The sequence below is a fragment of the Scyliorhinus torazame genome, chromosome 18 (assembly GCF_047496885.1).
Source record: "Scyliorhinus torazame isolate Kashiwa2021f chromosome 18, sScyTor2.1, whole genome shotgun sequence".
Lineage (NCBI taxonomy): Eukaryota > Metazoa > Chordata > Chondrichthyes > Carcharhiniformes > Scyliorhinidae > Scyliorhinus > Scyliorhinus torazame.
The window spans coordinates 43,250,983-43,275,730 of record NC_092724.1 but is presented as its reverse complement, the minus strand read 5'-3'; the positions used below and the strand labels follow the sequence as shown (position 1 = coordinate 43,275,730).

At 48.2% G+C, this 24,748-nt stretch overlaps 1 protein-coding gene across 2 annotated transcripts in view; it reads right to left on the bottom strand.

The window, feature by feature from the left end:
- Positions 1-24,748, bottom strand: part of wdr18 (WD repeat domain 18) — a 257,486-nt gene that overhangs the window by 190,113 nt on the left and 42,625 nt on the right. For both annotated transcript variants that reach the window (XM_072482676.1, XM_072482677.1), the window contains exon 4: positions 23,081-23,222. In XM_072482676.1, the coding sequence (XP_072338777.1) occupies positions 23,081-23,222 (142 nt within the window). The remainder of the gene's footprint in view (positions 1-23,080; positions 23,223-24,748) is intronic.

The window sequence follows — 24,748 nt, the reverse complement described above, 5'->3', positions numbered from 1 at the left end:
GCCATCACCACCTCGACCTCGCGCCCCTTCACAGGCATCATTTTTACATTGAGGAGCCACCTAATGTTGGACGTCGGGTGTCGCCCCTTAACAAATCCTGCCTGGTCCTCCCCTATTACCCCCCGAACACAGTCCTCTATCCATGTGGCCAAGATCTTTGCCAGCAATTTTGCATCCACATTTAGCAGGAAGATTGGCCTGTACGACCCACAGCTCTCTGGATCTTTATCCCGTTTCAAAATAAGGGAAATCGATGCTTGCGATAACGTCGGGGGAGCACTCCCAACTCCTTTGACTCATTGAAAGCCTTTACCAGAAGCGGCCCTAACAGCCCGGAAAACTTTTTACAGAACTACACCAGGTATCTGTCTGGTCCCAGGGCTTTGCCCGATTGCATCGTGCCCAATCCCTCTATAACTTCCCCGAGCCCAATTGGGGCTCCCAGATCCTCCACCAACTCCTCATCTATCCTCGAGAACTCTAGCCCCCCCAGAAATCATTTCATCCCCTCCTCCCCGGCTGGGGGTTCCAATTTATACAATTTACTTAGAACTCCCGAAACACATCATTCATCCCCACTGAGTCCAGAACCACCTTCCCCCTAAGTATTCCCCACTTTCCCTACCTTTTGCCTCCTGTTTCCTCAGCTGGTGTGCCAGCATCTTGCTAATTTTTTCCCCATATTCATAATCTACCACCTCAGCCAGCAGCGTTTTGTCCATCACAAAAAAGTCTGTCTGGGAATACACCTTATGCTTATGGGAGTAGAACGAATACTCCTTAGTCCTTGGCCTCCCGAATCTCCACGAATCGATCCCCCCCCATTGTGCTCCATGAACCCCCGGGGCTCCTTCACCATAGCTGATACCTTCCCAGACCTAGAACTCGACCGGTCCAACCTTGGATCAAGGACAATGTTGACATCTCCCCCCCATAATCAAGTCAAAGTGAATCTAGGTCCGGGATCTTCCCAGTACCCATCTCACAAACTCCACGTCATCCCAGTTCGGGGCATATATATTTACCAACAACACGGCCATTCCCTCCAGTTTCCCACTAACCATAACATATCTAACCCCCGGGGAGTGTCAGAGTACCACCCTGCCTAGAGCCCGACCACCTGGGGGCCTCTGATGGGCTGGGAGACCCCCCCCCCCCCCCACCCCCAGGTGCCATTACACTTAGTTCACGTTTGCATGGACCAGTGCTAAACGGTGCCATGGTGAAGTCTCCCGGGCGCGGACATTCGTGCCCAGACCTCAGCAGAATCGGGTGCTGACTTATTTAACTGAACCTAACTGAAGAAAAACAAAGGTCAAACTCAGTTCAGTCCCAGTCCTTCTGCTTTCACGAACGCTTCCGCCGCCATCATGAAGCAATAGTCCCTGGAGTTGTGTGTAACTCTTAGCTTCGCTGGATAGACCAACCCAGATTGCAAGCTGCTCTTGTACAACACTGTCTTTGCCGTACCAAAGGCCGCCAGCCTTCTTGCCAGTTTCACCGGAAGATCTGCGTATATACAAGTACCAAGACCTTCCCACCTCACCTCTCAATTCTGCTTTGCCCAACTCAGCACTTTCTCCTTCACTTGGTAGCTATTAAAGCAAACTATCACAGCTCTTGTTGATTCATTCGCCTCTGGCCTCGGAACCGAACCCGGGCTCTCAGGCGGACTATCGCTCGCACCTTTTCGGCCGAGATTGGGTAATCACCCCAGGGGATGGAGTCCTCTCCTAAGCAGAAGACGTGTAGGGACTGAGGCAGCTGGCCTCTATACAGTTTTTCTTATTAATAAATACCTTTTGGGTTCGTAATGAAGCCTATGAACGTGTATCAGTAAATCTGGCAACGAGGTTAAAATTGATTATGATGTCACTGCCTCTGGCCCGACTCCTGCGAGTGTTCAGTTTTAATCGAACTCAGAAGGAAAAGGTACTCACCCAAATTCCTGTCATTGAGCGAAAAGACCCATTTGAGATGTTGAGATATTGTCAGACCCTAAGCGACAGGTGTGGAACAAGCCTGGATTGGCCAGTGGAGTCAAAGGTTTAGAGATATAAAGAAAAAAATAGAGAAAATAACCCTCAGAAACAAGTTTGTGTTGCTGCAGAGTATCTTGAGAAAGGACAGCACAGAGAGCAGAGTTTAACTGAATAGAGAAAAATGCTCCAAGGTGCTGCAGGAACTGTCCCAAAAGTGCAGGGAAACGAAGAGGCTGAAGCTGAGAGCAGAGCCTGCAGGGCTTCCGTGATAACAATCCCTGCACAGATGGACTTCAAACAGAAGTTCTGGAGTTGAGAGGTCCTCAGCCTGATAAGAAGTTCAAAGCTTCTTAAAAAACAGCCCTGAACTGACCATGCTGGATCTTCCAGTAAAATTGATAGAAGGGACCAGCACATCAAAAAGGGGCAAAAAAACAGACTCTTCAGGCAGCCAAAGGGGAAAAAAACTGCAGAGGTCGCTAAAGGGGCTTTCTATCAGTAAAAGTGAAGATTTAAAAGTTCAAAAAAGATTCGCACCAAGCCTCAAAACCGCAGGAGAAACAGAGAAAACTGGCAGCTGCTGACAAATGAGTGAAAAAACAGGTGAGAGTATTAAAGCCATAATGCATTTAAAGTGGTAATACATTTAATGTGGCAATGCACTTAAAGCAGCAACCACAAGAAGAATCAAACGGCAATGAACAGAAAAATTGAAGACCGCAGATAGGAGCAACTCTCAAAAAAAGGTCTATAAACACTGAAAGATCCCGGAAAGAGGGCACTGTCCCGGGGGTTGTTCATGAGGACCAAACTGGGTTTGTGAAGGGGAGACAGCTGAATACGAATATACGGAGGCTGCTAGGGGTAATGATGATGCCCCCACCAGAGGGGGAAGCGGAGATAGTGGTGGCGATGGATGCCAAGAAAGCATTTGATAGAGTAGAGTGGGATTATTTGTGGGAGGTGCTGAGGAGATTTGGCTTTGGAGATGGGTATATCAGATGGGTACAGTTGCTGTATAGGGCCCCGATGGCGAGCGTGGTCACGAATGGACGGGGGTCTGATTATTTTCAGCTCCATAGAGGGACGAGGCAGGGATGTCCTCTGTCCCCGTTATTGTTTGCACTGGCGATTGAGCCCCTGGCCATAGCATTGAGGGGTTCCAGGAAGTGGAGGGGAGTACTCAGGGGAGGAGAAGAACACAGAGTATCTCTGTATGCGGATGATTTGTTGCTATATGTGGCGGACCCGGCGGAGGGGATGCCAGAGATAATGCGGATACTTGGGGAGTTTGGGGAGTTTTCAGGGTATAAATTGAACATGGGGAAAAGTGAGTTGTTTGTGGTGCATCCAGGGGAGCAGAGCAGAGAAATAGAGGATTTACCGTTGAGGAAGGTAACAAGGGACTTTCGGTACTTGGGGATCCAGATAGCCAAGAATTGGGGTACATTACATAGGCTTAATTTAACGCGGTTGGTGGAACAGATGGAGGAGGACTTTAAGAGATGGGACATGGTGTCCTTGTCACTGGCAGGGAGGGTGCAGGCGGTTAAAATGGTGGTCCTCCCGAGATTCCTTTTGTGTTTCAGTGCCTCCCGGTGGTGGTCACGAAGGCTTTTTTCAAAAGAATCGAGAAGAGTATTATGAGTTTTGTGTGGGCCGGGAAGACCCCGAGAGTGAGGAGGGGATTTTTGCAGCGTAGTAGGGACAGGGGGGGGATGGCACTACCGAGCCTAAGTGAGTACTACTGGGCCGCCAATATTTCAATGGTGTGTAAGTGGATGGGAGAAGAGGAGGGAGCGGCGTGGAAGAGATTGGAGAGGTCGTCCTGCAGTGGGACTAGCCTACAAGCTATGGTGTCGGCGCCACTGCCGTTCTCACCGAAGAAATACACCACAAGCCCGGTGGTGGTGGCTACATTGAAAATTTGGGTGCAGTGGAGACGGCATAGGGGAAAGACGGGAGCCTCGGTGCGGTCCCCGATAAGAAATATCCATAGGTTTGTTCCGGGGAGAATGGATGGAGGATTTGGAGCAAGGCAAAGAGCAGGGGTAGCACAATTGAGAGATCTGTTCGTAGATGGGACGTTTGCGAGTCTGGGAGCGCTGACGGAAAAATACGGGTTGCCCCAAGGGAATGCATTTTGGTATATGCAACTGAGGGCTTTTGCGAGGCAACAGGTGAGGGAATTCCCGCAGCTCCCGACGCAGGAGGTGCAGGATAGAGTGATCTCAGAGACATGAGTGGGGGATGGTAAGGTGTCGGACATATATAGGGAAATGAGGGACGAGGGGGAGATCATGGTAGATGAGCTGAAAGGGAAATGGGAAGAAGAGCTGGGAGAGGAGATTGAGGAGGGGCTGTGGGCTGATGCCCTACGTAGGGTAAACTCATCGTCCTCGTGTGCCAGGCTAAGCCTGATACAATTTAAGGTGCTACACAGGGCGCATATGACTGGAGCACGGCTCAGTAAATTTTTTGGGGTAGAGGATAGGTGTGCGAGATGCTCGAAAAGCCCAGCGAATCACACCCACGTGTTCTGGTCATGCCTGGCACTACAGGGGTTTTGGGTGGGGGTGGCAAAGGTGCTTTCGAAGGTGGTGGGGGTCCAGGTCGAACCAAGCTGGGGGTTGGCTATATTTGGGGTTGCAGAAGAGCCGGGAGTGCAGGAGGCGAGAGAGGCTGATGTTTTGGCTTTTGCGTCCCTAGTAGCCCGGCGCAGGATATTGTTAACGTGGAAGGAAGCCAAACCCCCGGGTGTGGAAACCTGGATAAACGACATGGTAGGGTTTATAAAGTTAGAACGGATTAAGTTTGTATTAAGGGGTTCGGCTCAAGGGTTCACCAGGCGGTGGCAACCGTTCGTCGACTACCTCACAGAAAGATAGAGGGAATGGAAAAGAAGAAGACAACAGCAGCAACCCAGGGGGGGGGGGGGGGGAGGAATCGGACGGACTCTCAGGGATGTTATTGTATATGTATAGGCATTTGTTATAGGTAATTGTACACTGGACTGTTGGATTGTATCTTTGGAGAGTATTTATTTTTGACAAGGCAGTTGCCAATTAGTTTTGTTTTTGTTTCTGTTTATATATTATTTATTTATTTGTTTAAAACTGGCCACTGTTATTTATATTGCTTTATTGTTGGGTAAAAGAAACACTACATATTGTTGTGTTTGGCCAAAAAATCTTGAATAAAATATATATATATATTTTTTTAAAGTGTTTATGTTTGAACACACAAGGCTGAAGTTATCATCAATGAATCATCACCACTGAAACAATACAAATAAAACCATGTTAAGTACATAATATGAACCTTGGGGTAGTGCATAAAGGTAGATCACTGGAGGCTGGGAGGCAGTGGCTTTGTGACATTGTCACTGAACTGGTAATCCAGAGATCCAGGGACTCTGGGGACCCGGGTTTGAATCCAACCATGGCAGATGGTGGAAATCGAATACAATAAATATCTGGAATTAAAGGTCTAATGATGATCATGAAACATTACCGGGTAGGTACCAGTGTTGTAGCTGTACCATAACTTCTTGGTTAGGAGCACTGCAAGTTCTGGAGCACAAGTCTTCAGTACTCTTATCGGAATAAAAAAAGCACCCATAGCCTTTACAGTATCCAAAGCCTTCAATTGTTTCTTGATTTCACGTGGAGTGAATAGAATTGGCTGAAGACATCTGTGGTGCTGGAGGAGGCCTATATAGATCATACACTTGGGTTCTATTGACACTGAATAGAATGTAACCACAGTCACCAATAAGGATCGTCATTTTGAAGCTCAAGAATAAAGGGTTAAAAGGGGTATTGACTTTGATATTGTGAATTCCAACAAGTCTAACAATTCTATTGTGCAGCGAGGAGAGCTGGAAATTGAAATGTAGGAAAAAAGTGTTGAAGAGAGTCAATTTATCCTCGTCACGTGCCAGGCTTAGCTTGATCCAGTTCAAGGTGGTCCACCGGGCCCACGTGACGGCAGCCCGGATGAGCAGGTTCTTTGAGGAGGTGGGGGGACAGATGTGGGCGGTGTGGTGGTAGCCCGGCGAACCATGTACATATGTTTTGGGCATGTCCGAAATTGAGGGGATTCTGGCAGGGATTCGCGGGCATTGTCAAAAGTCCTGGAAGGGAGGGTAACTCAGAGCTGGCAATATTTGGGGTATCGGAAGATCAGGGGGCCGGGGGGGGGGGGGGGGGGGGGGGGAATTGCCAGACATGGACAGAACATTTGAAGCATCTGATGGAGTTATTCGATCGGTTTCAGGAGGTGGGTTTGGTGATAAACCTAACCAAAAGTGAATTGGAAAAGCCCAAGTCACTTTTCTCGGGCAGACAATTGGACAGGGTCGAATGGTCACACGGGATGTGAAAACAAAAGTTATTGAGGAGTTTCCAATACCCTCGAGACGAAGGGAAATAATGCGATTTCTTGGCATGAGTGGATTTGATCGATCATTTGTGCCAAAGTTTTGTAACGTGGTTGCTCCACTGATGGGCTTGCTGAAGAAACGGCGAAAATCTCAATGGACAGCGGAATTTCAACAGGCATTTGACTGCCTGAAAGCTGTGATAACCAAGCTCCTGTGTTGGAGAATTACAAGGGACTCTGTGATCAGATTGAACTAAAGTATCTGACTTTAAAGAGACATGCCGAGGTGTAGAGAAATGGATGGATCGCACAGAGACGTTCTTGTTCAAAGAGACTGTCAATCGAGAAGGATTCCAGTTGGAGGAAGAAGAACAAAAATGGACTATATTATTATACCTGTTTACGCGTGTTGTTTCTTGAAACAAAAAAATATATTTACTGTCTGCATTTCTTAAAGCGTAGTGAAAAGGTGAAAAATGAAACCATTTTGAAGTTGATGTTTTTTTTTTTTTCTTGGGGCGAGGTCATGGGAATGTCACTTTAAGAAATGTTTGTCTGCTCAAGTGGCTGCAGTAATGTCAGAGTGTGGGTGGAGCTGAGTTCGGGCTCTGCTTTTTAGTTTTGCTTTGAGGAAAAGCTTGGGTGTGTCTGTTTTTTTAGTGTTGTTTTAGTATTGGAGCTGTAGCCAGCCAAAGAAAGTGTAATTTTGATCTCTCTGCCATCTAAAGACTATCTCTAGATCATTTGGTGAATTCAGAATGATAACTGCTCTCAGTAGAGAATTTAAACCTGATGTGCTTCTGTAAAAAGGTGTTTCTTTTGTCTTCTGGATGTTGTTTGGGAAGTTATTGAGGATTACTTATTGAGGATTACACCAAGTATTCTTTGGGGGTTGTATTTGAATTGCTGGTTGCTAAGATGTTCACTGGATGTTTTAGGGGGAATCGGCCCCCCTCCCAGTGCACCCAAGTGTTGGGTATCTTGACGATTCTTCTTCTCCTCGGTGAAGGGGTCTCATTGGCTGTGGCTTGCGTAATCATCCTTTTTCATGTAAATGGAGGTAGTGCACTACCCTGGGTGTGGTTGGGGAAGTGCAGGACCGACTGGGGTGTAGGCTTTGAGATGTACTGGAGGTCCTGATCCCTGTATGTCAGTGTATGCTGGGTTAGGCCAGGTCCGGTGCAGTGGCTGGTATCCTGCTGCCTACTTGTGCGTGGGATGTTGTCCCTTCTCAAAGGCACTTATTGGGGACATTCTGAGAGGTTGGATTTCGCTCCTTCGGTACATGGGGCCTGGGATTTAGCTGAATCCTGTACTTTGGCTGATATTCTGTTGTCCTCCGATGGGTGGGGCACTTTCTTGTTGTAACAAACAGCTTTTCTCCTCTTCATTTATTGATGATCGGCATGTGCTGGGGAAATATAGAGCCAAGATTGGGTCTTGATCTTTTGTTATTCTGTGATCCACTCTTGGTTTTCCTTGGGAGGCCCTGAAGGCACTGATCATAATGTGTTGCTGGTCCCCCCTGTGTAAATGTATGAATGATGATGGTTCTGTACTGGGCCTGAGACTGGAGTTAAGTTGAGTTGTGTGGCATATTTTTTACTCCCCTTTAGAACTGGGGCTTTTTCTGTTTTATTCGTTAATTTTTTCTTTTTTTTGTAAGCGTGGGTATAAAGAATCCGTGATTGGCTCCTGCACTGGTGCAGAAGGGCCTGGCATCTGGGGAGAAGAGGATGTAATGTGTCATTGGTGCCTCTGCCGCTCCTGGAGTTGAGGGAGATATATATTAGTACATGCCCGAACATGGCACAAAATAATTTATTCTGAACTCTAGTGGTAATTGCGAGCAGATGCTGTGCTGGAAAGTGTACACCATTTTACCATGTTTTCATAACTTCATCTTGTTCCTCACTTGATCTCAAGTGGGGCTTATAGGGCATCTAGCTATGTATAATGATAGTGTTGAGCCAGTTCCACTGCTGTTCTCCTGTCCCTGTCTGTACTCATGTATGTTGAAGCACTTTTCTTTGCTTGCTGCGATGTACCATTTTTTAGATTTGTCATGTTGTGTGCAAAAATGTAAAACCTTAACATATATATTTTTTAAAAAGGTTATTAGCTAGGATCTCTACACATTTGGAAGTGAATGGTCTTATTAGCGACAGACAGCATGGTTTTGTATGAGGGAGGTCATGTCTCACTAATATAATTGAGTTTGTTGAGGAGGTGACAAATATGATTGACGAGGGGAAGGCTGTGGATGTTGTCCACATGGACTTTAATAAAGCCTTTGACAAGGTCCCTCACGGCAGGCTGGTGCAAAAGATTAAATCACATAGGGTCAGGGGTGAACTAGCTGGATGGATTCAGAACTGGCTTGGCCATAGAAGACAGAGGGTAGCAGTGGAAGGGTGTTTTTCCGAATGGAGGTCTGTAACTAGCGGTGCTCCGCAGGGATCAGTACTGGGACCTCTGCTGTTTGAAATATATATAAATTACTTGGTAAAAAATGTAGCTGGTCTGATTAGCAAGTTTTCCGATGATGCTAAGGTTACAGGAGTTGCGGAAAGTGATGAAGATTGTCAGAGAATACAGCAGGATATAGATAGGCTGCAAAATTGGGGAGAGAAATGGCAGATGGAATTTAACCCAGACAAATGAGAGGTGATGCACTTTGGTAGATCCAATTCAAGTGGGAGCTATAAAATAAATGGCAGAATCATGAGGAGCATAGACGCACAGATAGATCAGGGCGTGCAGGTCCATAGATCCTTAAAAGTGGCAGCACAGGTGGAAATGGTGGCATATGGCATGCTTGCCTTCATAGGACGGGGTATCGAGTATAAAAGCTTGCAAATTATGTTACTGTCATATAGAACGTTGGTTAGGCCACATTTGGAATACTGTGTCCAATTCTGGTCACCACACTACCAGAGGAATGTGGAGGCTTTAGAGAGAGAGAGTACGGAAAAGGTTTACCAGGATGTTGCCTGGTATGGAGGGTACTAGCTATGAAAGATTGAATAAACTGGGATTGTTCTCCCTGGAGAGACGGAGGCTGAGATGTGACCTGAAAGAATACCCGAGGGGTATAGCGAGGGTAAACAGTTGGAGGCTGTTTCCCACGGCGGAACTGACAATTACAAGGGGGCACAAGTTCAAGCTAAGGGGGAATAGGCTCAGTGGAGATGTGCGGGGGAAGTTTTTTTTTTTTTTACACAGAAGGTGGTGGTGGCCTGGAATGCACTGCCAAGTTAGGTGGTTGAGGCATATATGTTAGCGACCTTTAAGACTTATCTGGATAGATACATGAACAGACGGGGTATAGAAGGATACAGGTGTTTGGTCTAGATCGGACACGTGATCGGCGCAGGCTTGGAGGGCCGAAGGGCCTGTTACTGTGCTGTACTGTTCTTTGTTAGATAAGTTCAGGGAACTTAGTATACGGGTAATTAAGGAATAGAGCGGGGGTAGTAGGGGACGCTGTTTTCTGTTTGTTTAGGTGTTTTGCGTGTGTCGGCCCGCATGGTTGTTTAAGAAATGTTAATGTGTTAAACTGTGAAAATTACAAATGCTTCAATAAAATATTTTCTTTAAAAAAAATTATATCGTTCAGCAATTCTCTAAATCCAATCTGGGAACCAACTTGGCTACAGTCAAGTGGCACTTTTTCCTTTTCATTTTACCAAGAATCGAGGCACTATTAAACCCAAGATAATGGCATTGATGATAGATAGTCCCTAGTCCAATCCAAAGCCTGTATTGAGTTAGGTTAAGTTCCTTCAGGACAACAGGTAGAATGCTACAATTCATCTCAGAATCTTGTGTTGGGAGTGTGATGGGAGAAATCAGCTAAGCTACCTGCCCTGTGTCACTACCCAACAGCATCTGGAAAATGTATAAGTCGACACTAGGTCTGAAAAGGAATAGGCTGAGTCACGATGCCAACACTAGTCAAACAGCCCGTTACCATTTAGTTTCTAGGCTCACACTTGAAAATGGCCTCTTTGGAGATGTGCCTTCTATTAACATACAAACAATATCCTAGCCTTTGGAGGGAGAGGATGAAGGGGGTATTGGGAAAAATGACAAAAAGAATCAACTCTTTTTTTGTTTGTGATTTTTCTCAAAGCCCCCTGTTCTTGAGGGTGGCACCGTGGTCAGCACAACTGCCTCACAACTCCAAGGACCCGGGTTCGATCTCGAACCCAGGTCACTGACGGTGTGGACTTTGCATATTCTCCCTTGTGGGTCTCATCCTGCAATCCAAAGGATGTGCAGAGTAGGTGGACTGACTAAGCTAAATTGTCCCTTAATTGGGGAAAAAAAAAAAGAACTGAATACTCTAAATTTTTTTAAAAATCAATCTGCTCTTGTACTAAGGACGGATAGCGCTATCAGTCCTTAGTACAAGAGCAGATTGATTTTTTAAAAATCATGGAATCTGAGAAAATTTGGCAAATTGGATCCAAAATTGGCTCAGTGGCAGGAAGCAGAAGGTGATGGTCAAGGGGTGTTTTTCTAACTGGAAGGCTGAGTCCAGTGGGGTCCCGCAGGAATCAGTATTGGGGCCCTTGCTGTTTGGGGTTTATATAAATGATTTAGAGATGAATGTAGGTGGATTGATCAGTAGGTTTGTGGATAACAAGCTATAGTACCATATATAAATGGGTTTCAAATGTCAGTAAAATGTCAGTACTTTTTCCTTACATTGAATCTCTTATATACAAGAGTACAACTGATCTAAAATCCAATTGCTACATCTTCAATCAACACGATGTACAAAAAAATCTGGATAACTATATCCTACATTACGAGATGCAGAGTGCCACAGCTTCAAGTTTGTAGGTAATCAGCAAGAATGATTCTGAATTGGTACAGCTGGCTTGGCAGCCAACTTTGTAAAACCATCAGAACAATATCAAACCAATAGCTTTTAAAACCTATATATTCTAAACGTGGCAGTGTGATTAAATGCATTACAGGCTAAAGTGCGAATGGAATTGTTAGCAATGCTGCTAACAGCATCAGAGAAATTTATGCTCACCTCCCCCAAGTACAGTAGCTTCAATTATTAGTTTCATGCATACTCAATGTGATTCTTAAGTCATCGTTAAAGAAGTTATTGCACAACTTCTAAATCATTCTGCAGATTTCTGTAAAAGTTCATACAGTAGTTTCAGTACATCACCAGTGGTTGGAGTTGCATTAGTGAGCATGAGTATCAATTCAAACAAATAAAAGCCAATGATACACGATTGAGTGCATTTGGCAGGATGGATATTAGTGAATGGTTGAAAAGTCTCAAGAGGTCATGTGGCCTACCCCTGATCCTATTTCTTATATTAATAAGCACCCAAGTCAATTACAGTCTTTCCAGAAATCGAGCATCATGGATTCAAACTCCATTCTAAAACCTGAACACATTATCCAGTTTGGCGCTACAGTGCTGTATTCAGAAAATTGGTGACATCTTTAAAAATGTTCCATACTGTCCCAGCATAGTTTTATTCCTTTCCTTACCATATTACATTTTCAGGGTCAACGTCACCCAATTAAAGAAATAACAGGATCTGACAGCGATGCATTACATAATGCCAGTGCATGCACTCCAGAGAACCTACAGGGGGGGAAAATACCCACCTGTCCAACCACAAGAGAGAGTCAGGGCACAATAGCAATAATGCAAATTAGTGTTTTACTGTGTCCAGAAGTCAACTGGAATGTTCCTTTAGAGAGGAAGGTTGACTGTAGAGTGATCTGACTTTCCAGAACAAGGCTTCCACGGTGGGAGAAGGCACATAAGAGGGAGAGAGAGAGAGAGAGAGGGGGGGGAAAGCATTAGACACACATCCCAACACCATTCCTCAATGTGGGACCAAGGAGTTATATTGCTGGGTAAGAAATCTTACAACACCAGGTTAAAGTCCTGATGTGGAGATGCCGGCATTGGACTGGGGTGAGCACAGTAAGAAGTCTTACAACACCAGGTTAAAGTCCAACAGGTTTGTTTTCAAACACTAGCTTTTGGAGCACGGCTCCTTCCTTAGATGAATTCCTCAGGTTAAAGTCCAACAGGTTTGTGTCAAATCAGCTGGAATCTTGGGGGTGCTTAAATGGATTTAGGATTCCTTTTGTTCTCAGAGACACTGCGTTTTGAGTTGTTAAACAAGGCTCTCTGGTTGAAGCAATTGTGTTGGAACAGTTGATGCTTAGGCCATTAGCACCATTATGGGAGATTAGGATATGCGACAGCCATCTTTGTTCTATGTTGGCTGGTGCAGATCCATTGTTGGTTGGGTTAGAATGTTTATGCTAAGCTAGGAGTGTTACATTCCAGACGTTTGAATTGTTAGCCTTTGTTACTTTGAAACTTCTGGAATGCAGCATACGAGTAGCTGGAGCCATCTTGTCAGTTCAACAATTGTCCATTTTGAAAAGCACCAAAAAAATGACTATGTACATCTGACAGGAATACATATTTATATATTGGACTAGTCATCCAGAGACCTAGGGTAATGCTCGGCAGACCCAGGGTGGAAGGGATGTCGGTGCTAACGCCGCTGTGTGAGAATCATGAGTTTGAGCCGGGGGGGGGATGGATAGTGTATACAGGGAGGTGGAGGGAAGTGGGGCTGGTTGTGAGGGATCTGTATTTGGAGGAAGGGTTCGCCAGTCTGGAGGAGCGAAGGGAGAGGGTAGAGCTGCCGACGGATAGGGAGTTCAGGTATCTGCAGGTTAGGGACTTTGCGCAAAAAGTCTGGAGGGAGTCCCCTAGGTTGCCGGGATACACCCTGCTGGAGTGACTGCTGCTCCCGGATGTGGAAGGGGAGGAAAGAATTGGGGATATATACAAGTGGCTGGGGGAGCAGGGAGGCGAGCGTGTGGTGAAGATCAAGGAGAGATGGGAAGCGGAGTTGGGATGGGAGATCAATTGGGGAGCATGGAGTGAGGCACTGCAGAGGGCTAACGGGACCTCCTCATGTGCAAGGATGAGCCTGATACAGTTTAAGGTGGTGCACAGGGTGCATATGACTCAGGCGAGAATGAATGGGTCCTTTCAGGGGGTAGCAGGTGAGTGTGGGCGGGGGCCAGTGAATCACATGCACATGTTTTGGGGGTTGCGAAAAATTGGGAAGATTCTGGGTGGGAATGTTCGCAGTCTTAGACAGGATAGTGGAGGAGGAGGTGGGCCCGGACTTTGGTGGCGATATTTGGGGTCTCAGAGAAGCTAGAGCTCATGGAGAGGAGGAAGGTCGATGGCTTGGCCTTCGCCTCTCTGATTGCATGGCGGCAAATTTTGCTGGAGTGGCGGTCGGCATCGCCACCGGGGGTAGCGGCTTGGTTGGGTGACCTATACAACTTCCTGCGATTAGAGAAGATAAAGTTTGAGTTAAAGGGTTTGAGGAAAGGTGGGGGGATGTTTGTGACTGTGTTTGAGGAGCTGTTCGTCAAGGGGTAGGGGGGGTGAAAAAGAGGAAACATCTGTACAGACTGTATAGTTGATTGTAGGGAAGCATGTTTCCCGGGGTGTTTGTTCGCTGTAACTTGTTTGAATACATGTTGGTAATAAAATAATTTTTTTTTTTTAAATTATATAAATTATGGTCAACTGTGATCCCAATCTTTGAGGGGGCCTCAAATCTCACTTCATGCCAGTCTGAATAACTACCTTTTATCCATACCCAAAACTTCGTTTTTCAACTAATTAGCTATCCAATTTCTGAATTTGCATGCTCTGACCTTATTTATTAGTCAATTGTGTGGTATAGGCCTTTTTAATCTACAACATTATCCCTACCTACTCTCTTTTTAAAAAAAATATGTTTATTCAAATTTTTCCAACAAAATATTTTAACAAACAAGCCCCCCCCCCATAACAAAAAGAAAAAACACAAACACCACAATCAAAAATAATAAACTACTTATACATTATACATTGGGTTTCTCCCGCATATATTAACCCCCCCCCGTATGACATTCAAGAGTACCCTTGGGGGAACCCCCTCCCCACCCGACCAAATACCCCCCCGAAAGAGACCCCCCCCCCCCCCCCGGGTTGCTGCTGCTGACCTCCTCCTAGCGCTCCGCGAGATAGTCTAGGAACGGTTGCCACCGCCTGAAGAACCCCTGCACAGACCCTCGTAAGGCAAACTTTATCCTCTCCAGCTTAATTAACTCTGCCATGTCATTTATCCAGTCTTCCACACTGGGGGGCTTTGCGTCCTTCCATAATAACAGGATCCTCCGCCGGGCTACCAGGGACGCAAAGGCCAGTATACCGGCCTCTTTCGCCTCCTGCACTCCCGGCTCGTCCGTTACCCCAAATAATGCCAACCCCCAACTCGGCTTGACCTGGACTTTCACCACCTTGGACATAGTCCTCGCAAGACCCCTCCAAAACCCCTCCAGTGCCGGGCACGACCAGAACATGTGGACATGATTTGCCGGACTCCCCGAGCACCTCCCACACCTGTCCTCCACCCCAAAGAACCTACTCATCCTCGCCCCTGTCATATGCGCTACTTTGAATTGTATTAGGCTGAGCCTGGCGCAAGAGGAGGAAGAATTAACCCTACTCAGGGCATCAGCCCACAGACCCTCATCAATCTCCTCCCCAAGCTCCTCCTCCCACTTGCCCTTTAGCTCCTCTACCGAAACCTCCTCCTCTTCTTTCATCTCTTGATAGATCGCCGAAACCTTGCCTTCTCCGACCCATACACCCGAAATCACCCTGTCCTGAATCCTGTGTGCCGGGAGCAACGGCAATTCCCTCACCTGCCGCCTCACAAACGCCCTCACTTGCATATACCTAAACGCATTTCCCAGAGGTAACCCAAACTTCTCCAGCGCCCCTAGGCTCGCAAACGTCCCATCTATAAACAGGTCCCCCATTCTGCTGATCCCTGCCCGATGCCAGCTCCGAAACCCCCCATCCATCCTTCGCGGGACGAACCGATGGTTCTCCCGAATCGGGAACCAAACCGAGGCTCCCATCTCGCCCCTATGCCGTCTCCACTGGCCCCAGATCTTCAACGTTGCCGCCACCACCGAACTCGTGGTGTACCTTGTCGGCGAGAGCGGCAGCGGTGCCATCACCAGCGCTCTCAGGCTCGTGCCCCTGCAGGACGCCATCTCCAACCTCTTCCACGCCGCCCCCTCTCCCTCTATTACCCACTTACGGATCGCCACGTTTGCTGCCCAATAGTAGCCGCACAGATTCAGCAGCGCAGCCCTCCCCTGTCCCTGCTACGCTCCAGAAACACCCTCTTTATCCTCGGGGTCTTATTTGCCCACACAAAACCCATGATGCTCCTACCTACCCGTTTAAAAAAGGCCTTGGTAATCTCAATGGGAAGGCACTGGAACACAAAGAGAAACCTCGGGAGGACCATCATTTTAACTGACTACCCTGCCGCTAGCGAGAGTGGCAGCACATCCCATCTTTTGAAATCCTCCTCCATCTGCTCCACCAACAGTGTCAAATTGAGCTTGTGCAGGGCCCCCCAGCTCCCAGCCACCTGGATCCCCAAGTACCGAAAGTTCCTGTCCAACCTCTTCAATGGTAGGTCATCTATCCCCCTTCCCTGGTCCCCTGGATGCACCACGAAGAGCTTACTTTACCCTATGTTGAGCTTATAGCCCGAGAAGTCCCCAAATTCCCTTAGGATCCGCATGACCGCCACCATCCCCTCCACTAGATCTGCCACATACAGCAACAGGTCGTCCGCATACAGCGACACCCGATGTTCCTCTCCCCCTCAGACCAACCCCCTCCATTTCCTGGACTCCCTTAGTGGCATGGCCAAAGGCTCAATTGCCAATGCAAACAACAAGGGGGACAGGGGGCACCCCTGCCTCGTCCCTCGGTACAGCCGAAAGTGCTCCGACCTCCGCCGATTCATAGCCACACTCGCCACCGGGGCTCTATATAGGAGCCGGACTCAACTGATAAACCCCTCCCCGAACCCAAACCTCCGCAGCACTTCCCAAAGATACTCCCACTCCACCCGGTCGAAGGCCTTCTCCGCGTCCATAGCTGCCACTACCTCCGCCTCTCCCTCCACCGATGGCATCATAATCACGTCGAGGAGCCTCCGCACATTAGTGTTAGCTGCCTGCCCTTTACAAATCCCGTCTGGTCCTCATGAATCACCCCAGGGACACAGTCCTCAATTCTTGTAGCCAGCACTTTTGCCAGCAACTTAGCATCCACATTGAGGAGCGAGATCGGTCTATACGACCCACATTGCGGCGGGTCTTTCTCCCGCTTCAGAATCAGCGAGATCAGCGCCCCGGACATTGTCGGGGGCAGGGTTCCCCCCTCCCTTGCCTCATTGAAAGTTCTCACTGACAACGGGCCTAGCAGGTCCACATATTTCCTATAAAACTCGACCGGGAACCCACCTGACCCCGGGGCCTTCCCCGCCTGCATGTTCCCCAATCCTTTAACCAGCTCCTCCAACCCAATTGGCACCCCTAAACCAGCCACCTCCTGCTCCTCCACCCTCGGTAACCTCAATTGATCCAAAAATCGTCGCATCCCCTCTTCCCCCGCTAAGGGCTCAGATCTGTACAGCTCCTCATGGAAATCCTTAAATACCTCATTTACTCTCACCGCACTCTGCACCGTATTCCCCCTGCTATCCTTAACTCCACCAATCTCCCTCGCTACCACCCTCTTAAGGAGCTGGTGTGCCAGCATCCGGCTCGCCTTCTCCCCATACTCGTACGTCGCCCCCTGTTCTTTCCTCCACTGTGCCTCTGCTTTCCCTGTGGCCAACAGGTCAAACTCCGTCTGGAGGCTTCGCCGCTCCCTAAGTAGTCCCTCCTCGGGGGCCTCTGCATATCTCCTGTCCACCCTTAAGATCTCCCCCACCAACCTCTCCCTCTCCCTGCCCTCTCTCTTCTCCCTGTGGGCCCTAATGGAGATCAACTCTCCCCTGACCACCACCTTCAACGCCTCCCAGACTACCCCCACCTGCACCTCTCCGTTCTCATTGGCCTCCCAGTATCTCTCAATGCACCCCCCCTCATCCGCCAGTAATCCCACGTCAAGACGCCACAGTGGGCGCTGGTCCCTCTCGTCTCCTAACTCCAGCTCCACCCAGTGCGGGGCGTGGTCTGAGATGGCTATGGCCGAATACTCCGTTCCTTCCACTTTCGGGATTAGCGCCCTACTCAAAACAGAAAAATCTATCCGGGAGTAGGCTCTATGTACATGGGAAAAGAATGAGAATTCCCTGGCCAGGGGCCTAGCAAACCTCCACGGATCCACTCCCCCCATCTGGTCCATAAACCCCCTAAGCACCTTGGCCGCAGCCGGCCTCTTCCCCGTCTTGGATCTGGAGTGATCTAATGCTGGATCCAGCACCGTGTTGAAATCCCCCCCATTATCAAGCTTCCTGCCTCTAGGTCCGGAATCCGACCCAGCAATTGCTTCATAAATCTGGCATCATCCCAGTTCGGGGCATATACGTTTACCAGTAGCACCCACACCCCCTGCAACCTACCGCTCACCATCACATATCGACCCCCATTATCCACTACAATATTCTTGGCCTCAAACGACACCCGCTTCCCCACCAGTATTGCAACCCCTCTGTTCTTCGCATCGAGCCCCGAATGGAATACCTGTCCTACCCATCCCTTTCTCAACCTGACCTGGTCTGCCACCTTCAAATGTGTCTCCTGAAGCATGACCACGTCTGCCTTCAGTCCCTTTAAGTGCGCAAACACTCGGGCCCTCTTAACCGGCCTATTCAGGCCCCTCACATTCCAAGTTATCAGCCAGATTGGGGGGCTTTTCACCCACCCCCCTGCCGACTAGCCACCTCCTTTTCTAGGCCAGTCACGTGCCCGCGCCTCCCGCACCCTCCAGTCCCCCAGACAGCGGACCCCCGCCCCGACTTCTCCTATTTCCAGTTCCCCATTGGCCAATGCAGCAGCAACCCTATACCACCCCCCTACCCCCCGCTAGATCCGTATCTAGCTCTTTTGCTCCCCCCATAACACTCCCGCAAGTCAGCTGACTCCTGCTGACCCCGGCCTCTCCCGCCTTCCCATCAACCCCCCCCCCCCCCGTGTGGGAATCCCTCCTCCCTAGCAGTCAGTGTGCGCTCCTCCGACCCCCCTCCCCGCCATCCTTCCCTAGCGCGGGAAAAAGCCCGTGCTTTCCTGAGCCGGCCCCGCCCCCTCTTGCGCAGCTCCTTTTGCGGCCTTATCTCAATTCCCCCATCCCCGGGCCTCCCCTCCCTCCAACACCGGCACCCACACTCTCCCAGTCTCCCCATCAAATCCCTTCATCCATCCCCATCCAGCACCCAACCAAGGGACATTCCATACACGTAGTTAAAACCATATATACAGCAAACATCCCCCCCCCCCCCCCCACAACAACAAACCCTCAATTTGAGTCCAACTTTTCAGTCTGTATAAAGCTCCAAGCCTCCTCAGGCGTTTCGAAGTAGTGGTGCCGATCTTGGAATGTGACCTACAATCGCGCTGGCTGCAGCATACTGAACTTCACCCCCTTCCGATGGAGCACTGCCTTGGCCCGATTAAAGCCAGCTCTCTTCTTGGCCACCTCTGCACTCCAGTCCTAGTAGATTTGGATTCTCCCACCTGCTGCTCCGCTCTTTCTTGGCCCATCTCAGGACACACTCTCTATCCATAAAGCGGTGAAACCTCACCACTACAGCCCTTGGCGGCTTGTTGGCCTTAGGTCTCCTTGTCAGGACCCGATGAGCCACATCTAGCTCCAGGGGCCTCGGGAAAGCTCCCGCGCCCATCAGCGAATTGAGCATCGTGCTCACGTATGCCCCGGTATCAGGCCCCTCAACTCCTTCAGGGGGACCCAGAATCCAAAGATTCGTCCTTCTCGACCTATTCTCCAGGTCCTCAAATCTTTCCGCCCACCTCTTATGCAGCGCCTCGTGTGCCTCCACCTTCACCGCCAGGCCCAAGATCTCATCCTCGTTCTCAGAGGCTTTCTGCCGCACCTCCCGGATCACCGCCCCCTGGGTCTCCACTAGCTTCTCAATCGCCGTCTTCATTGGCGCCAACATTTCTGTCTTCAGCTCCTCAAAGCAGCGTTTAAGAAACTCCTGCTGCTCCTGCGACCACTGCGCCCATGCTGCTTGGTCTCCACCCGCCGCCATCTTGCTTTTTCTCCCTCTCCCTTTTCGCTGCTCCAAGATCTCTTTTTTCACCACTCCACTCCTGGTCCAATCCATATACTGTCGGGGGGGACCTTGCTGTCACCTTCCCACACTGGAAGCCGTCAAACAAGTGCCGTTGGGGCCCCTCTAGAGAGCCCTAAAGTCCGTTCCCGGCGGGAGCTGCCGAACGTGCGACCTATTCAGGCATGGCCGCAACCGGAAGTCCCCTACCTACTCTCTTGGTACCTTATCAAATAACATAATGGGGTTAGTCGAGCTGTAGTGTAGCACGGTGGTGCAGTGGTTAGCACTGCAGTCTCACGGCGCCGAGATCCCAGGTTCGATCCCGGCTCTGGGTCACTGTCAGTGTGGAATTTGCACATTCTCCACATGTTTGCGTGTGTTTCGCCCCAACACAAAAGATGTGCAAGGTAGGTGGATTGAACATGCTAAATTGCCTCTTAATTGGAAAAAATGAATTGGGTACTCTAAATTTTTTTTTTAATTAAAATTAAAAAGAGAGAAGGCTGTCATGAGTAACCTCAGCTGGTACGGGAATTGAACCCACGAGCTGGCATTGCTCCATGTCATGAACCAGTCGCCAATCCAACTGAGCTAACTGACCTCACTCTTTCTTAAATAGAAGTAGAAAGTTAGATATCCGTTGGTCCTGCCACATCTAATGGTACATCTGCTATATGTTCCAAGGTTTCTTTCAAAATATGCAGCTGCGATCCATTCAGACGGGGTTTTATCCTCTGGAGTTTGATTAGTTTGGTTAATATTTCTTTTATTATTATTTGAAACATGGTTATATCATTTCTAATCTCATTTTATGCTATGGCCACCTGATCCATCTACCTGATAAATAGTCGTTTGGTTGTACAAAACTTCAAAAAGAGGCATTTTTAGTTAAAACTTTTCATCAACTGTCTCATCAGGACATTCACATGAATACAATGCAAGGGAATCAACATATTTATATCTGTAGGAGTGTGATTGGGTTGGCAAGTGGACTACGATTGGTCGAGATATTGCCACGAAGAATGCACCAGCTGATGGTGACTGACAATTAACTGCCAAGCAGGCAGCTTAACCCTGATTAGTCAAGGGGGTTTTATCCTCTGGAGTTTACCCTGATGTATTAACTAGAAGATGGCTTTCACTTATTTTGTTTAGCTGAAGACGCAATGTGTGTACAAGTTCTTTCGGTCTGCAAAGAACAGAGCCCTGTGTATTGATAGATGTAGCTTCCAGTACACGCAAATACACCACACTGCAAGCCCAACTGACAATCTTAAATTGGTTGTCAGCATTATTCTGAGCACACGTTCTGAGCAAATGTTGTCCAGTCACAGAATCACATCAAATGTTGGACAGTTTGGAGTTTTGCAAGCGGAATATATTTTGCCTGGGCTCTATTGTAGCCATCTGGGATGGCCACTTACAACAAGGGACAGAGAAATTGGCAAAGCCTAGCGGGTAAAATGGACAAGGCAAGACTCAGGCAGGCTCCGAGCCTGAAATGTATATTTGCAAGCAAGAAGTCCAGACGGTATTGAAACTCCGACCAATTAGCATTTTGAAGGGCCGATTAGCATTTAACGGCCCACCTTCACCAAGACAAAGGACTGGTACTCGAGCGACCAGTACAGTCCCAGACATTTCGGCGCCACTCCCTGTTTAGGGGAAGCATAAACAACAGGGTCAGTGACCGCGTGGGACACGCCCAGCTATCCAGGCCCCCGCCCATTTATTGGTTAGGAATCAAACAGTGTGATCAAGGATCACCCAATTAGTGGGGTCCAAACTGAAGGACCCCCGAAAGAGCGCAAAAACCCCCAAGTATAAGAAGAAAGTCCGCCATATGTTCGTCCTCTCTTGAACCTGGCGCCCCGGCCACGACCATCTCCAATCGCAGCAACACCAGAAGCAAGTCCAAGTTCAACGCTCGCTACCAGGTGGATGAGCCTTGCTGAGCAGCAGTTACTTCTCCAGACTTGACAGATCCAGAATCGGACAGCGGCCACTGTTCCTCTGACCTAAGCCGGGTGCTTGAAGTTAAGTACAGGTTGTCTTAGTCGATAGGTGTAGTTAACTAGTAGTGTTTCTGTTGCATGACTAATTGTGTGTAAATAAAGTACCCTTGACCTTGAACTAACTAACTGGTGTTTGGCTCTTTGATCGATAGCCGGTTGAATTTTATGGTGGTATCATTTGATACCTGGCGACTGAGCATTAGAACATAGATATTAAAAGAAAGGAGGGCAAACTCACTGATTGCCATAGTTGGAACAGAGCCACAAGAAAGACAGGAAAAGAAAAGGCAACACTCTTGAATAACATTTTATATGTTTCCCATTGTTATTCTACATCACCATTCATTGCTTTATTTTCTGAAGTCGCTCAAAAGACGTTTTCGTCCAATCTATTACCCCGGTTGTGGTCATGCTCATGTCCTTCTCAAATATTTTACTAAAATCTAAAGTATTATGATCATTATTGCCTAAATGTTCCCCTACTTTCTTCTCTTATCTGCCCAGGTTCATTCGCCGTTATCCGATCCAATAGTGAATCCTTCCTAGAAGGTCTGTATGAGGTAGAGTCAGTGATTCTTTGTTGTCTGTTTGGCAGGGTCTGCTTCTTGGCCAGTAGCTTGATTTGGGTTTGTAATTAGCAGCCGGTGTCCATTTCATTAATCCTTGAGGCCATCGGGGTAAAGCCAAAGGAATTAAATAATCAACCACACACCAGTTTCAGTAGAAGTGCACTCTCTCAGGTTCCTTGTTATAAGGAGTATGAATGAAGGGTCACTTCAGTTAATTATTTTGTGTTCATGGTGGAATAGTAATGTTTTGTCAACTGCTGTCAACATACTTCATTACCTTTGATGCTGCATACATTATTAAATCTACACTGTACTTCAATGCCTAAGCTCTGGCATTTATTGTACTTATTTATAAAATTCTGCCGATCACAGGAGGACTTGCAACATGTCCAATCATTTAAATATAACAAAGGTTTCTTTTCAACATATGCGTTCACTACATCACCAGTTATCGATGTATAACGGCATGATCGGGTTCATACAGACTGATGGTTCAATTACAGGATTTGCCTTTGCAGCGGAGTTAAAGACAAAAATGTTTTGATTCTTCAGATGAGGCTTTAAATCATGGGCACTTCTACTCTTATGGACACAAAGGACTTATTTCAAGAAAACAGGATGCCTGCTGTACTGATCAATATTCCCTCCTTTAACCAACACCATCACAAAATAAACCCATTCTTCAACATTTTGCTGTGTGCAAAACCATTGCTGTTGCATTTGTATTCATAATAATAATGCAAGCAAAAAATGTAACTCATGAGTACTTTTGGATGTCGTCACGCATATTAAAAGGCTCTCTGTAAATATAGCTCAATGTTCAATGATCTGCTGTCTCAGAAGCAAAGCATACGTTGGTATTCTATTTCAGTTGAAAGATTTTTTAAGCTAGTTTCAACTGAAGGAACATAGTCAGATCTAAGCTTTAAAGAGAACAAACTCACTTTAACAGTTTGATCAAGAGATGCTGTCGCAACACGAGATAGGGGACCTCCAACTCCACAGTGTATGTCTGTCACTGGCAAGGTATGGCGAGACCAGATGTATCGGGGTTCAGGCATACGGGCAAAACTGACCTGTAAGACACTAATGGGAAGAAAAAAAATTAACATTTCACCAGCTTGCTCCATTCTATGTGGCAACTACTGAAGCCATATTATCAGAACAATACTTTAATATATCAATAAAAGTCACTTTCAGTGCAACCATGGAGTGAATGGTTGCACATTTTGTGGCTCCTGCTCAAGGTGGATTTTGTTGGTCCATCCCCACCCGTACAGGGGTGGGGGGGGGGGGGGGGGGGGGGGGGGGGGGGGGCAAAAGGTGCGAGAGTGCCCAGGCAAGGTAACACTCCTCTGGTGAGGCTGGTGCATGGATCAGAGGACGAGACATGCCACAAGAAAGTATAGCTAGAGCAGGAAAGTGTTTGTGGTATGCCACAGGTGAAGATGGTGGAGGGCAAGGGGCAGCGCTACCCACCCAGTGGGCGACGGAGCAGCTGGTGGAGTTTTTGAACGGCAAACACCAGCAGCAGAGGAAAGAGTCTTTGGAGGATTTGGCCAGGTGGAGGAGCCGCTCAGAGCTGCAATTGTAAGAGCGGAGCAGACTGAAGGCTCAGGGCCTGCCGATCCAGAAGGTGGAAGAGGCGGTGGGAGAACATGAGGAGCAGATGGCCTCGTTAGAGATGGAGTTGGGGATGGTTTAGGACAGCCAGAAGAGGCTGAGAGATAAATTGGAGGACCTGCAGAACCATTCCAGGAGACAGAACCTGAGGATCGTCAGGATGTTGGAGGGCATCAAGGGAGCGAAGGCCACCAAGTGTGTGACGAGCATGCTGGAGAAGTGGATGGGTGAGGGGGTCTTCAACCGGCCCCTTGAGGTGGATTGGGTGCACAGGGCGCTGAGGAGAAGGCCACAGGTGGAGGAGCCTCCAAGGGTGATGGTGATGAGGCTGCATCAATTCGTGGACAAAGAAAAGATCTTGAAATGGGTGAGGCAGACCAGGAAATGCACCCGGGAAGGAAGTGAGCTGCGGGTCTACCAGGACCTGGGTGCAGAGTTTATGAAGAGGAGGCCTGGTTCAACCAGATAAAGGCCATCCTCTTTAAGAAGGGGGAGAAGTTTGGGGTTTTGTACCCTTCCCACTTGTAGGTGACACATGAGAAGCAGGAGTTTTATTTTGATTTGTCAGAGGAGGCGATGAACTTTATGAGTGACCATGGACTGGGAAAAGTGTGAGGAACTTTGGAGAAGTGCCTTGTGCTCATTGCAAAGTGGTTGGGGTGGGTAGTTTGGGGTGGGTTTCGAAAGGGGAGCAGCGATGGTGAATGTGCCTTTTGTTCTCTTTGTTGGTTGGGAAGATTGGGGGGGGGGGGGGGGAAAGTCAGAGGCTTAGACTGGGCCATCACGCTAGCTGCGCGCGCAAGTTAATGGGAGTGAAGTGGGGGGTTGCCATGAGAAGGGCGTGGGGTGGGGGGGAAAAGAGATGTGGTTGGTTCTTCTTTTGAGGGTGCGGGGGGGGGGGGGGTTGCGGACATGGGAGTGGTGACACAGTTGAGGAGGGCGAGATGGTGGCAGACATCCGACGAAGGGCCGGAGGGCTGCGTGACCGG